Below are 14,045 nucleotides of genomic sequence, written 5' to 3'. Positions count from 1 at the left end.
TTTGTCCTATGAGCCAGATTTCAGACCATGTTCTTATGCAGTGAAAGTGTTTCACAAGCATTTTCTTCTAATCTAGTGTTCTCCAGATTTGTTGAATGAATGTGCAGTATGGTTATTGCAGTGGTGAAATCCAATTTTTTTTATTACCGGTTCTGTGGGTCTGGCTTGGTGGGTGTGATGTGGCTTGGCAGGTGTGGCAGGGGAAGGATACTGCAAAATCTCCGTTCCCACCCCACTCCAGGGGAAGGATGTTGCAAAATCTCCATTCCCACCCCACTCCAGGGGAAGGATACTGCAAAATCCCCATTCCCTCCCCACTCCAGGGGAAGGATACTGCAAAATCCCCATTACCTCCCCACCCTGGGGCCAGCCAGAGGTGGTATTTGCCAATTCTCCGAACTACTCAAAATTTCCACTGCTGGTTCTCTGAACTGCTCAAAATTTCCACTACTGGTTCTCCAGAACCTGTCAGAAGCTGCTGAATTTCACCCCTGTGCTACTGATACTGCTTTGGCAATGGGAACTGAATCCAGTAAATTTGGAGGACAACAGGTTGGGGAAGGCTTTTCTAGGACTTTCTTTCACCTCTCTACTGCATCGTGGAATACATTGAGCGGTTTCTCTGGACTGAAAAGAGCTCACTCCCACAGAAAATGAATAGAGTTCCTGATACTGCATGGATAATGTTTCTGCTGAGAATATATGTCTTTTTTTGCTGTAAAGTGAGAATCATCACTCTGAACAGTTCTGTTCTAATCTAATGCTTATGTATAATAATTATGTATTCTTAATTTAATAGTAGTAAACATGGATGATAAAGTCATCGTAGAAGTTTCCAAACTCAACCCTAAATATGTGTTTACTATAGCAATATTTAAGTAAAGGTAGTCTCTTTTGAATGAAAATCAAATCTTAGACTTATCCATGTAATTTTCTTAATGTAAAAGTGGTTTCCTTTGCCTTCTTACAGGACTTTGCTTTTTTACTTTTAGGATCTTTCCTGGTTTTTCATCCAACTGGATATGGCCTTGCTTAGTTTTTCAAAATTGGCGAGGGTTGCCGCTTAGCTAGACACATACAAGTTTTCAAATAGTATAGATGGGGAATAAATCTTGCTTGACTGATTCGGTTGTTTTTAATTTATTTAAGCCAAATCTTTCTTATAATAGTAAATATTAAATGCTTCGTATGGTTTGATATGGTTTACCTTTTAAATGTTGTTTTTTAAAGTTCTGCTTAAACTAAGAATGATGGACCACTATTCTGGGAAATTTCGGCTTACTATGTATGAGCTCTGAGTCAGTGTCTTCCTGAACATTTCCGAAATACTTTAATTTTATTATCTAATTTGAAAACTTGGCTTAGATTTTTTTTACATTCTGTGCAAACTAGAATTTCTAAACTGTTAACCCCTAACGTACCATTATGATTTGTATAAAAAACTGCACAACAAGGTTCAAGGTTTAATTAACATGCTTAATTGCAGAAAGGCAGCCTTCAAGTTACATAGTTTTGATAACATTGTGGAGGGTCAAGGAGCCCCCTCCCCCACACTTCCTGCTTGTTGTTTTACCATTACAGTTAGCAATGGTGAACCAACAATTTGGATCAGGCTCTGTCTGCGTTGCATTAGTGAATGTGTTCTTGTGGTTGTGTTTGTACTGTATAAGAAAGGAGGCATAACAGATATAGCTCCAATTGTCTTCCAAGGATTCATCTGCCACCAGTGCAGCCTTTTATTCATTTATCTTTTTTTTTAAGTCCTAACCCTAAGCTTTGTGCTAAACGAACAATTGTTGATTTATTTATCTGCTTAAGCTAGTAGGAGTAGCCAAGTGAGAGTGAACAACTGTATTAATTAACACATGGCTCATTCATGGTAAGTCAGGGTTCCCCAAAATCTGGCTTACTATGGTTGTTTCTATCAAAAATGGTAATGAGACATATGATAGAAAAATCCATCTATAGCAAAAATTGCTTTTATTATAGTTATTAATAGTATTTTTTTATTTCTATACTTTTTAACATTTTATATATTGAGCAAAGCTGCTATTTTCAGTTACTCAGATACATGCTCAACTTTCACTATGTCTTAGGGACCCAGGTTATTTTAATCTTAAACAAGGCTGCAGTGGTGGAGATCCTGTGTTGTAAGTAAAGCATTGCACCTAATCGGACAATCTGCCCGCATGCATAACCTGTACCTAAGAAATACTCTTCTTGATTTGAATCAGTTTGCACAGTTTTGCCATTAATGATGAAAGTGGTCGGCAGTTAAGGCTGTTTTTTCTTCAGAATAGTCAAAGTTGGTCTGTACAGGAAGAAATCAATACAGACATTGATAGGGTTTTTTTGTCCAGTAAATCTCTCTAATTCTTATTTTGGTTTTAGATTTTAGACAATATGCATTGTAGACAATAATTTATGTGCTAATATTTGACAGTTAACTTTTGTTTTGTTTTTTAAAACATCACTTAAAGCTCTTTTGTGTATCCTGTGAATTGAATTTGACCTTTTAATAATAGGGTTAATTATTCTAGAATTACTTTTGCTTTACTGAGAGGTTTTTTCCCCCCCTAGAACCTTAATAAAATATTTTGTATTGTTATGGAACCATAGGCACGCATGATTGGTACTCATTGCTATAAAATTGTCACTGATTTTATGTCTTCTTGTACGGGCCTTTTTATAATTCTCTTCTAAATCAGACATTATTATTTAATTTGATGCTACCCCTACAATTAACTGAAAGTTATTATGATTCTATAGATGACTGAACTGAGTGGGACAAGATGAATTGATAATGCTTCAAATGGTACAACTGTGCTAAGTTGGTGCTTGTCATTTAAATATATTTTTATATACCAATATGTATAAGGTGAGAGAAGTCTTATGTGAGCATATTCTTTTTAGTTCATGCAAGTGTGTCCTTACTGAGACACAGAACTAGTGCAAAATGCTTTTTGCTGTTTTCCCCTTTCTATGTATATTTTATAAGTATACATAGTGCAAGAAATTTCATTGCATACATCAAAAAATCTACTGCTTTCATTTGTGTTTCTCTGCAATGGAAAATGATAATAGCAATTTGTTGCACGGCTTCTTTTTTCAAGATTGCTGATTTTGTTTAAACTATTATTTTTAAAATCTACCCCCATACAATTTAACAGAACTTCACAAAAGCAAGTGGAGTTGGCCTTGTACGTTGGGAAGATTGGCTGGTTTGTATGTAATAGTTCCTAAATACTTAACTGTATTTTAAGAGATTGGGCATTGTAAATAAATTCATTATGAGTCCAGGAGATTAGATCATGTTTCAGTATCCTTTAGTGCAGTGTTTCTCAACCTTGATAGCTTGAAGATGGGTGGACTTCAACTCCCAGGGATTCTGGGAGTTGAAGTCCACCCATCTTCAAGCTACCAAGGTTGAGAAACACTGCTTTAGTGTCTCTTTACCTCTATGTTGCTCTGTTCCTCAAAGTGCAGATCTGGTAATTCTGCTAGTAGCATCATCCTTTTGTCATTTTGGAGGTGCTGCTGGGAAAAGCAAATTCAGCATGACAGGGCAAACCATAAGAGGTAGGATAGAAGATACTTTTAAATTTTCATATAGAGAAACATTATTTGGAAAATAACTTGAGAGAGAGGAGATTTGGAGAGAAGTACTAGCAGATGGCTTTCCTTTGATCTGTTTCTTGTTTTAAATCTCTGTTCTAGCTTGACAACAGTTGTATGCAAAAGTTTAGGTAACCTGGTGAAACTGTACAATTTGCTGAATCCCCGAGGGAACAGAAATTGATGCATGTAACTCTCTACTGTAAGAAGTAAATGACATTTTTCTGTGAAATTGAATGTATCTGTACTATTTATGGATACTTGTTTACTAATTCAGAATGAAAAAAGTGAATATGGCAAATGCAAAACTTGCTACACTCTTCCTGTAAGTTTTCAAATGTGTGTAGTCAGCTAATACTCTCTCTGTTAATGCTTTACGTGTCAGGGTTCCTTTCTTCTCACTCTTCCTTACATAACTTCTCTAGCTCAAAAATGTTCTTAGGTCTCTTACATGGGTTGCATGTTTGAGATTGGCCCAAAGATTTTTACTAAAGACATAGTATAGTATATAAATTATTTTTCTTCCTTTCCTGTGACTGCTTCTTGGTTGCTTTGAATATAGATAAATGCATAGATAACCTTGAAGAAGACATGCAGGAGCAGTTAAGGAAAAATAAGACAAAACTGAACTCTGGGAAAGGAGAAAGTTTGGGAAGGAAATTCAACCCTATCTTGAGTCTGCTTGGTATAAAAGAGGCAGAAAGTAATTCTGGCTGGATTTCAGGATTATGTCCTTTACAATAATAAGTAGCATCCTAGAATTCCTGCAGTGCCTAGTTCTTGACTGGCCTCCCTTAATGGACTGAAAGTATGTTTTGGTACATTGTCGTGCTAACTTATCCAACCTATTTTTACTTATAAAACGCTATATAGTGGTACCTTGGTACTCGTTGATAATTTACTCTGAAAGATCCAATGAATACTAAAACCGATGAATACTGAAAAGCCGTGTGACTTATCACGTGACCCACAATTTCATCTGGAAGAAATAGTGAGTCATGAGGCACCTGGCATCAGCAGGTTCTTCCTTGTGCATTGACTACTGGGAGAAAGATGAGTAATGGGTCAAGATTTCTGCTTCAAAATTCGTCGAAAACCAAATTCAACAAGTTTTGAAGCAATTGAATGCTAAGGTGTCACTGTACATATTACGTTAGGCTACCAGAAATATTTGAAAGCTGTTATTTCTGCCAAAGGCAGGTTACAAAAAATGTCTGGAAAGACACCCAAACTTCTGTACCTGTCATATTCACTGTTCTATTTTAAATAGCAAGTATACATTCAAGATATGTCATTTTTAATTTTGTTCCATGGAGAGTTGTGTCAGCTTTAAGGAGTCATACAATTTGAGCATGATGCTTAAACCTCTGCATATAACTGTATCTCTATGGGCCTTTTCACAAGATAAGAATATTCTGTTTCTTTGAACACAATCCACACATAATCTTTCCTGAGTTTCACCTTTTTGATGGGACAAAAGAAATACTTTTGCATGGGGAATAAATTAAAATTATCATATGGAATATGATTGCACATGCCACTAGTCTCTTATTTTTAAAGAGATGTTACATTTTTTGGATTAAACTGCTTTATTAGTTCATTGTATATTTAAGATTTTTATGTTAATTATTTATTTGAATCTATTTATATGGATCTCCAACACAGGAGAGCTTACATAGCATCCTGTAGAGGGCAAGTGTAGCTCAACTCCTTATGATTACATGGACATACAGTATTCACTCATGTAATTGTTTCTGGAAACAGTAGTGTTGTGCATTGCCTTCTTCTGAGATGATTTTGAATATCTCAGAACCAAAAGCCTAAAGTCCTGCACTACCATGACGATATCCATCCAAGAATAACTAGTTAGTAGGGGCTACCCTATTACTTGTTTTATGAATTGTTTTCAGCTTTCCTGTTCTTTGTTTCTTTCCTCTCCTGTAAATCTTTCCTGCACTTCTTGTTTTTGATGTATTTCACTTTGTAAGGAAATAGGGACAGCTAATATCCATATTTTTTCTCCTGAAACAGGATGGTCTTTTTCCTTCATTATATGTGGACAATATGTGTCTTCATTGAACAGATAATTTCAGGATTTCAATTATAGGCCTGTAAGCTACTATCATGTGAAAAGGCCTTTATATAATTTTGAAAGGATTGGAAAAGCAGTAAGAAAATCCAGTTCCATTAAGCTCAATAGTAGCTTGTCCTAAATATCACAGTGAATTGTCTGGTTTTGTTTCACCCATGCCCAACTCCATCTTCTATAGAAGTGACAGAAACATTTAGGGGAGTCTCAAATGGCCCTGTTCACATGTACAGCCTATAGAAATAGATTGAGAGCCTAAGGAGAATGAGGCAATTCTATGTGGTGAGCACATTTCCCCATATAACTTACAGTTTTAACTACTGCAAGCCTTCTTTGTTGAAGAGTTCATATTAGTGTCACTAAAAAGCTGAAACTATATGGATAATGCCTGGGTACAACTATTTTGGACACTGACTGTATATGCAAATTGGTCCTAAGTGTCTTATGTCTTTACTTTAATTAAATCAAGCTGATTAGTATTAGTTATTTGCATAAATAGTTTTCAGTTTCTCTTGGCATTTTTCAGTTTGAAAGTTGTTTCTCTCATATTGGCACATTCTCTTTAAATTAAAAGTTCCTGAACAAGTTAAATTTTTTCTCCTGTGCTTCTGGTCTGGAATATTTCTATAAAAATAAGTACTTATAAAAATAAGACAGTAATTTCTGATAGGAATTTTGTGTAGAATGGCAAAATGCTAACAACTCCTAGTCATTAATTTCCTTTTTCATAAGGACATTTTTCTAGTCCCCCCCCCCCCCCGGGAATTATACCAGATACAGATGTATAAAGAAAGCTATGATCAAAATTGGCTTATAAGGGGAAATGTACTAAATATGGCTAGTAGGTAGTATTTTTTTTTTCAATCTGCACATTCTCCAGATGTATTGTATTCCCAATGTCTCAAGTTGCAAGTTGGGGGAAGTTGATACCGGCATTCTTGAGCAGATTTTTTTTTCTTCTGGAAATATGATCTAGCCCAACTTTAAGAATTGATTCAAAAGACTTTTTTAAAAACCCTAATGTAATAGTTTCCCCCACTTTAAAAAAACCTTCATGTTACAGTCATGGTTTCTTAGAACATTAAAAGCAACATGAAAGCAAATGCACATTCTAAGCAAGAGAGTCAAATTCAGAGAGTTCCCTTTTTTTCGTCTTTAAATGTATATGCCAAATATATTTTGTAGATAAAACCCAACCAAAATAGGGATTTAAAAGATTTGGTGCTTTTTTAACAATATTTTCTCTTTTCCTTTTCTTCCCATCACCTTTTGCTTTTATTTTCATCTGTTTGGTTGTGGCTTATCCTGTATGTCGTCCTCCTCATCACACCTCTGCCTGTCTCCATCCTCCCTTTCATTTCACCTATACATCCTTAGCATGGCAAGGCACTGACCTGATGCATAATCACGTCTTGGCTGATGATGACCAATCCAGTCTAGATTCCTTGGGTCGTCGCAGTAGCCTTTCTCGTTTGGAGCCTTCCGACCTCTCTGAAGACTCTGACTATGACAGTATATGGACAGCTCATAGTTACAGAATGGGCTCTACATCTCGTAAGAGCTGTTGCTCCTATATCTCTCATCAGAACTAATGCACTTCTGAGCTTTTCTTAACAAATGCTTGTTGTATCACAGCTTGCTTTTCTTAGATGTTTTCTTGAAGTTCTTTGTCTCTTTTAATGTGATATTTTAACAATCTTTTGGAGAAACTTCTGACTTCAGTCACACCTTCTACATTTATGGTATCTTTTTATATTAAGATTCAAGTATTGGTATGTAGCTATGAATGGTTTACTCTTTTTAAGATTTCGGTATATCTACACACTTCTCCCCCCACCCTGATTCTTGCAATATACTGTATACTTGCATCTTGAAACAGTACTTGTGCCATTCACATAAAAATTATTAAGCCTTACAGTGTTTAGGTTCATACATATTTTAAGCAAAACAAATGACTTAAGAATAAACTAACCATAGCAGCTAAAAAAAACCTCCCACCACAGAAACCAAAACTGCCTGAAATGAGAACATCATATTTTGATGTTTGTGATAAATGTCTAAGTTATTTTTTTAAAAAACAACAAGCAGATTTAGTATATTACTAATTAATACTGCATCATTCTACCTACATTTCTTAAATTTTGAAAGAATAAAAACTAAGCATGGAAAGCTTCAGGACTGCGAAACATTGTTCTGAGAGCAAGTTGAGTTTTACTATGATTTTTGCTAAGGTAAAGAAATGAAACATTCAAGAAATTGTGCAGCCAGCTCAACATAAAACAATGCACTAGAATATTTGCAAATTTCTCTGAGCTGCAATATTACATTGAACTGTAGCTGGCATGTTAAATATAGATTTTATGACATAAGTGTACAATAATAAATCATAGGTCACTTACTGTATTGTACTACAAGGAGATAGGCTAATTTCTGTCTGAAGATAAGCAAGTTATACATTTTCTTGGGCGGGAAAAGAAAGTCCCAAGCATCCAGATTTTGGAAGTGCCAAAGTCATATGTTCCTACTGGCAATTTAAGCCCATTCTGTTAAAATTGAACAGCAGGGGTATATTTTCGTAGTTTGCTTTGTCATTGAAATGTAAATAAAACTCTATTAATTTCTCTATAAGCACACTTTTAAAAGCCATCCAAATTTCCGTCAGTAATACTCTTGCAAAGTTTTGCAATGTTTTCTGTGTTTAGCTCATTAACAAAAGGCCTTAATATTTCATGAGAGGTCTGCTGTATAAAATCATTGCCAGAATTCATTGTAGAAAAGAAAGCAGTCTAATAGTATTTCAATTGGTACAAAAATCTTAAAAACATTATTTTTCAAAAATACTGAATTTATCAAATCACTTTTTCAGTTCAGCAATTTAAGTTACCACTTAAATAAATTTAATCAAATAGACCAATTGTTGCTGCTTGGTACACCTCAGAGTACCAGTCCTTAGAATGCCACAGATCTTGAACCTGTAAATATGCACACAATTTGACTGCTTGGAGATTAGATAGTACATTGGTTAATAGAAGCAGGTATTTGAGCTGATATACGGAGAAAGTAAATGTAAAATTATTTGACTTTAATTCTACATAAATCATCTCATAAATACATGTTTTTAAATAAAAGCCTAAGCTAACATATTTACCTGCTAGCCATGAAATAATTGATGGGTTAGTGAATTGGGAACCTAGGCACAAAATGTCATTTGTGCTACATTGCTGACCTAAATAACTATCACTGCCTCCAAAATGGCTTAATAAAACAGGGAACTGAACCACTGTACAGCCCAAAAGAAGCTAAGAGCAGATTAAGTTACTGTAACCCACAGAGATGAATCAACAATAGCAGTCCTTAGAGGCGGTGGCTTCTGTTCTGCAAAGCTCCAATTAATGTGGCATTAAATTATTATGAATCTTCCAGTAGCATTGGGATTAGGGTTCGATTAGGAAATGAGATTCCTAATCCTTTCCATTGGGCCTGGTTTCCTTTTCAAACACAGTATCTTTCCATTACGAACACCTGAAAAGAAGCAACTTGAGTGTGAAAATGACTGGGCAAAGGAGTTAATGGCCTCCCTTGCTGTTTTCCTGCGCAGATGTATCCTTCCTTGCTGCTTTTCATACATACAAAAAGTTAGGAAATTATATGCTTTTGCTGTATAAAATCTAGTTTCTGCTGTGAAGACACACTGATATGGGAATGTTTGTGTATTCCATGTGGGTGAACGCTTTGTAAGCCTCCTTAACTCTTACATTTTCAAACTTTAATAAAAGTTTAATAAAGTTCAATATTATTCATAGTTTTTTTAAATTAAAAATACAATGAATAATACTGAATTATAGGTCAATGCTGTCATTAATCAAAAGTGTTTTGGCTTTGAAAGTATTTTTTTTTACAATGGGTAAAATCTATTGTTTTTATGATGTATTACAAATTTGAATTACTGTGGCTGCTCTAAAGCTTTGTATTCTTTTTCAGAATGTTTATTCAAAATGTTTAAATTCTGATAATTTCCCACAATTAATTATTACAACAACTGTGAACCATAGGATGGGATCTTTACAATAGTTTTCTTCAGTGTAACTATATTGTTAAAGTTCCCTATTGGTGTTTTTGCTGTTGGAGACTGCTGGCTGTTTTGATGGATTTGAAATTCTAATGCAACAGCATTAAAAAAAAACTTTCTAGTGTTAACATTGTTGTACTGTATTCAGCCCGAATTTTTAGTTATTATTTTTATGGAACCTGTATGATAACACTGAGTACTTTATGTTATGGAATGTACAGTCAGTATTTATAATGAATGAGTTAAGAATTAGAAAGTAAGTGTGAACCGTTGTGGGTCCTTTTCACATGGCTTAAATGGTATTGTCATTCAATTCGTATTTACTGTAATAATTCTAATCTATATTAATTTTGTGTTTTGTATCATCTCGCCAAAACACAATATATTGTGTACATAGTGATATAAAAATATATGTATATATAAAGAGAGAGAGAGAGACTTTGCATTTTATTTGTGAATGGAAAAGTAAGTTATAGACTTTTGAAAGCAAATATAGATGTATATCTGAATGTGCATTGTATTGTACAGTTTGTATTTAACTGTGTGGTAGCTTATAACAGCTGAAGTGTTTTACTCTTTTTTTAAAGTATTTGTTATGTACATTTTAATACATTTTGTATTTACTAGTTTATGCTTTTATTGAAGTTACTATGCCAAAAAAGAAAAAGAAATAAGAGAAAAAGCAGACTGGTTTAAAATATTGTTTTCTTAAAATAATCTTTTGAAGGTGACCAGAATGGAAACCAAAAATAAAATAATTAATTTAGGACCTGAGTATACCTGAGTAGCTGCTTTCTGTATTTTGAGGAATTATTTCATGCTGAAACAGATTTTTGTTAGATTTCAGACTTTTAGCTTACTTAAAATTTGTTTTTTACAGAATTAATTTCTAATGTTATAGATGAGAATCTCATTGATTTCATTCAAATGCATTAGTAAAACAAGGTAAATCTTCCCTGTTCTGTCCCCCCCCCCCAAACTGCAAAGTAGAAAACTTAAATTAATTTTTTAAATCGTTTTGTCCAAATTATAAAACTAGCTGTGGTTAATTTAACCATGTTAGTGAAATCAAGCCTGTTTGATAAACTGATTTTATATTTGCTTCTTTCTTTCTTAAGAGTTAAGATGAATTACAGTTCATTTATGTTCAGATGACATTGTTGAGTTTGAAAAAGAAAAGATGGGCATGCCATCAGAGAAAAGCTAGTCTTTTTTTGTTAGTCCAAACAAGTGTATTGAACATCTCATATGGAAGACTTGCACACATTTGACATGGGTCAGTTCTTTGAAGTGTGAGACACTTGTATGGAGTCCAGGGAATATATATTTTCTGAGTGTTATTTCAGTAGTTTATTAATGGGGTAAGCAGAATTACATTCACAGTACAGTTCCAAATGAAAGAGGGAGGATTTGTACATATGGTAGTGCCAACGTGCATCTCTGAGAAATTGGATTGAGGCATGTTCACAAATGGGCTCTTTAATATTTGTAAGATTATCAGCATGCTACCTGGATTGGTAAAGTAATTACTGACTATATCTTTGTTCTTAAACTTTCTACTTGTGTGAACCAGGGTAACTGCCCAAGATTCAGTTATGTAGACATTCAGTTATCCTGAGGGGTTGGCAACCCCTCTATACTAAAACAATTGCCTTGTTTGTTTTCTATGTGAACATCATCAGTTAGGGACTTATGGTCTGGGTACCATTTTGAAGTATTTTTTAATTGTTTTGTCCAAATTATAAAACTAGCTGTGGTTAATTTAACCATGTTGAAATCAAGCCTGTTTGATAAACTGATTTTATATTTGCTTCTTTCTTTCTTAAGAGTTAAGATAAATTACAGCTCATCTATGTTGTTGAGTTTGAAGAAGAAAAGATGGGCATGCCATTTCCTAACATGAAAAGAATGTAACTTTATCTGAGAAATTATTTTTTGAATTATCAAAGTATTAGGAGCTATTATTGTAAATATACAATATTAGCAATGTATATTGTTATGATGCTGCAATCATTTATATATTTATTTAGTAATTATCAAATGGCAGTGTTTATGAGTAAGCATGCATATGATCAGGCATTGAATTTTATTAACTTTTATTGAGTCTATGCCCAGTTTCATTCTTAGTAATAAAGAATATTTGGTAATCTTGTTTGCCTTAAAATGGTGTCTAATATATCTGCTTAGTTACATGGTCATTTTCACAAGAAAATGTTCATAGCTAAACATTGAAGATGGTTGATTAGAAGGTGAAACAGCCACTGTAAGTAGAATGAAATGAATAGAAAATCAATGTGCAAATAGATATTTAAAATATCTTTTGTTAAGATGTAGATGCAGATCTCAAAATTTAATTTCTACAATTAGTTTTTGTAGTCGCCTTAAATAAGTAAGTTTATATATTGAGCATTTGACATTGAAAGTGTCTGAGAATTAAATACCATGACTTTCGTCTTAATTTTTTTTACTCATGTTAAAGGTGACTATTTCTTACAACAAACCTCTTCACCTGTAGTTTGATACTATTCTCAGTGCACCCTCAATTTCCAGAAACATCTCAGGGTGAGGGTTTCAGGGAAGACAGGGAAGGCTGTAATCAATGAAAGTAAGGTTTGGCCTGCCAGCAAACACAGGGAATTAATTATTTCATCAGGAATTTTTAATCTGGATTTGAAAGTTGATAGGTGGATTGTCAACTTATCTCATCAACTTATGAGAACAGGATGGTGCTCTTGGATAAATAAAAAGTATGAGGTCTTAGTATATTTAGTTTGGGAACTCCCAGAATAATTCCTTTACTAGTATATGTAATGTAAACTAGTAATAAATGATCCTGCTTTTCAATTAGCACTATATAGCCTTAATTCTCTTTGTAGATACATGAGGTTGCTCATACAGCCTATTTGCTTATTTGATTTAGAAGTACATCTCACCTTTTATTCAGAAGTTCAAAGCACAGCATACATAGTGTTCCTTTTACTTTTTTTCCACATCAACCATTTCATGGCATAGATAGGGTGATCGGCAGAGATTGGTCCAAAGTCATGCTGATTTTGGTGAAAAATCATTACCAGATCATCTTAGTGATTTCACCTATGACATCCTACATGAAAAAAGTGTTCCTCTCAGTTGCTTTATCCTACATTTTATTTTATTTTTTATTGAATTAATTATTGAATCATCAGAGACAAAATAAAGGAAACAAGCCAGCTGATTTTTCTACAGATTTGCATCTGTTGTTCTTGTCTTTAGTTTGGATTGGGTAGGATTCTGTATTTTGTAATTAACTGCATGATAATGGTGCATTTAAGCTAGAGTGATTTTGATTATTCCCTTCCACTAAAAACTATGTCCTCGATTCTTGGTTGATTGCATTTCAACTGTCAGAGTATTGTAGATGCAGAAATTATTTTAGGGGTCTTTTCTTACCTGATTAATTATTTAAAGAATGCCCTTCTTCTCTTTTCTGATGCCATAAGCCCTCATTTGATCCCTTTCCCACGCTTGAGGCACTTTAAGTGGGCATTAGCTGTTCGTATGTTAAAGTTTTTCTCCTTATCCTGAAATATTTTTAGTTGTAGATACAATTTGACATACTTCATCAACCATTCTGTCCTAGGGGGTTGAATCAGCCCAACATTTGTTGACTACTGTTGTTTGCTACGGACATGCCCCTCTGTGTCTGTGTCATGTCTGTGAGTTGGGAGAGAAACCATATGTTTAAATTGGACTAAATTCAAAAGTTCCTCAGTTGGATGCTATGGGTGAGTGAGAGACTATGCTGTGAAGCAGGAGGGAAATTCCCTCCATACCTCAAAACTACTCCATGTTCCTGTTAGCTGTTAGTAGTCCAATAGACATTGGGAGAGTTGTAGTACAGTGGGTTTCCTATTGCTTTACCCCATAACCACCATCCCCGTGTCTGTCACCTCATGGATTGTTTTTGGACCCCCCATGCAAAATGATTGTACAAAATCTGAGTCTAATTAGTGAATGTTTTTTGTCCAGCTGTTAATAGATGATGAGAGAAAACAGCTGGGGAAATCCACCAGCCCCTTTACTTAACATGTCCTGTAGATGGTCAATTTGTATTGGTCGGTTTGTATTGATTTTACATGAGATTTTTAACACCTTGCAGAATTAATAGTGTATAAATATTGTAATTCAGAAAATAATTATGTCAGGACAGAATCAGCAATGGGGCAGCAGTTTTTAAACTGATATTTCTCTGTCAGTTCAAAGATGGATAAATGATACGTTCAATAAGCCCAA

The 14,045-nt window shown here is 34.3% G+C and overlaps 1 protein-coding gene and 1 long non-coding RNA gene across 7 annotated transcripts in view; one reads left to right on the top strand and one right to left on the bottom strand.

The window, feature by feature from the left end:
• LOC117666262 (uncharacterized) overlaps positions 1-14,045 on the bottom strand; it is a 37,853-nt gene that overhangs the window by 5,000 nt on the left and 18,808 nt on the right. Inside the window, exons 2-4 of one of the 2 annotated variants that reach the window (XR_004591700.2) lie at positions 12,707-12,876; positions 8,104-8,247; positions 7,099-7,208 (exon numbers count right to left, since the gene is read on the bottom strand). This is a non-coding gene — a long non-coding RNA (uncharacterized LOC117666262). The remainder of the gene's footprint in view (positions 1-7,098; positions 7,209-8,103; positions 8,248-12,706; positions 12,877-14,045) is intronic. The other variant, XR_004591703.2, reaches the window with a different exon arrangement.
• ARHGEF7 (Rho guanine nucleotide exchange factor 7) overlaps positions 1-14,045 on the top strand; it is an 88,520-nt gene that overhangs the window by 62,261 nt on the left and 12,214 nt on the right. Inside the window, exon 19 of one of the 5 annotated variants that reach the window (XM_034418773.3) lies at positions 7,082-7,258. The exons of the other annotated variants lie outside the window; for them this stretch is intronic. Within the exon in view, the coding sequence (XP_034274664.1) occupies positions 7,082-7,258 (177 nt within the window). The remainder of the gene's footprint in view (positions 1-7,081; positions 7,259-14,045) is intronic. 5 annotated transcript variants of the gene reach the window in all.

Source organism: Pantherophis guttatus, chromosome 5, assembly GCF_059756535.1.
Source record: "Pantherophis guttatus breed Tessera chromosome 5, ASM5975653v1, whole genome shotgun sequence".
NCBI classification, from domain to species: domain Eukaryota; kingdom Metazoa; phylum Chordata; class Lepidosauria; order Squamata; family Colubridae; genus Pantherophis; species Pantherophis guttatus.
The sequence above is the reverse complement of the archived record's forward strand: the minus strand, read 5'-3'. Positions and strand labels throughout refer to the sequence as shown.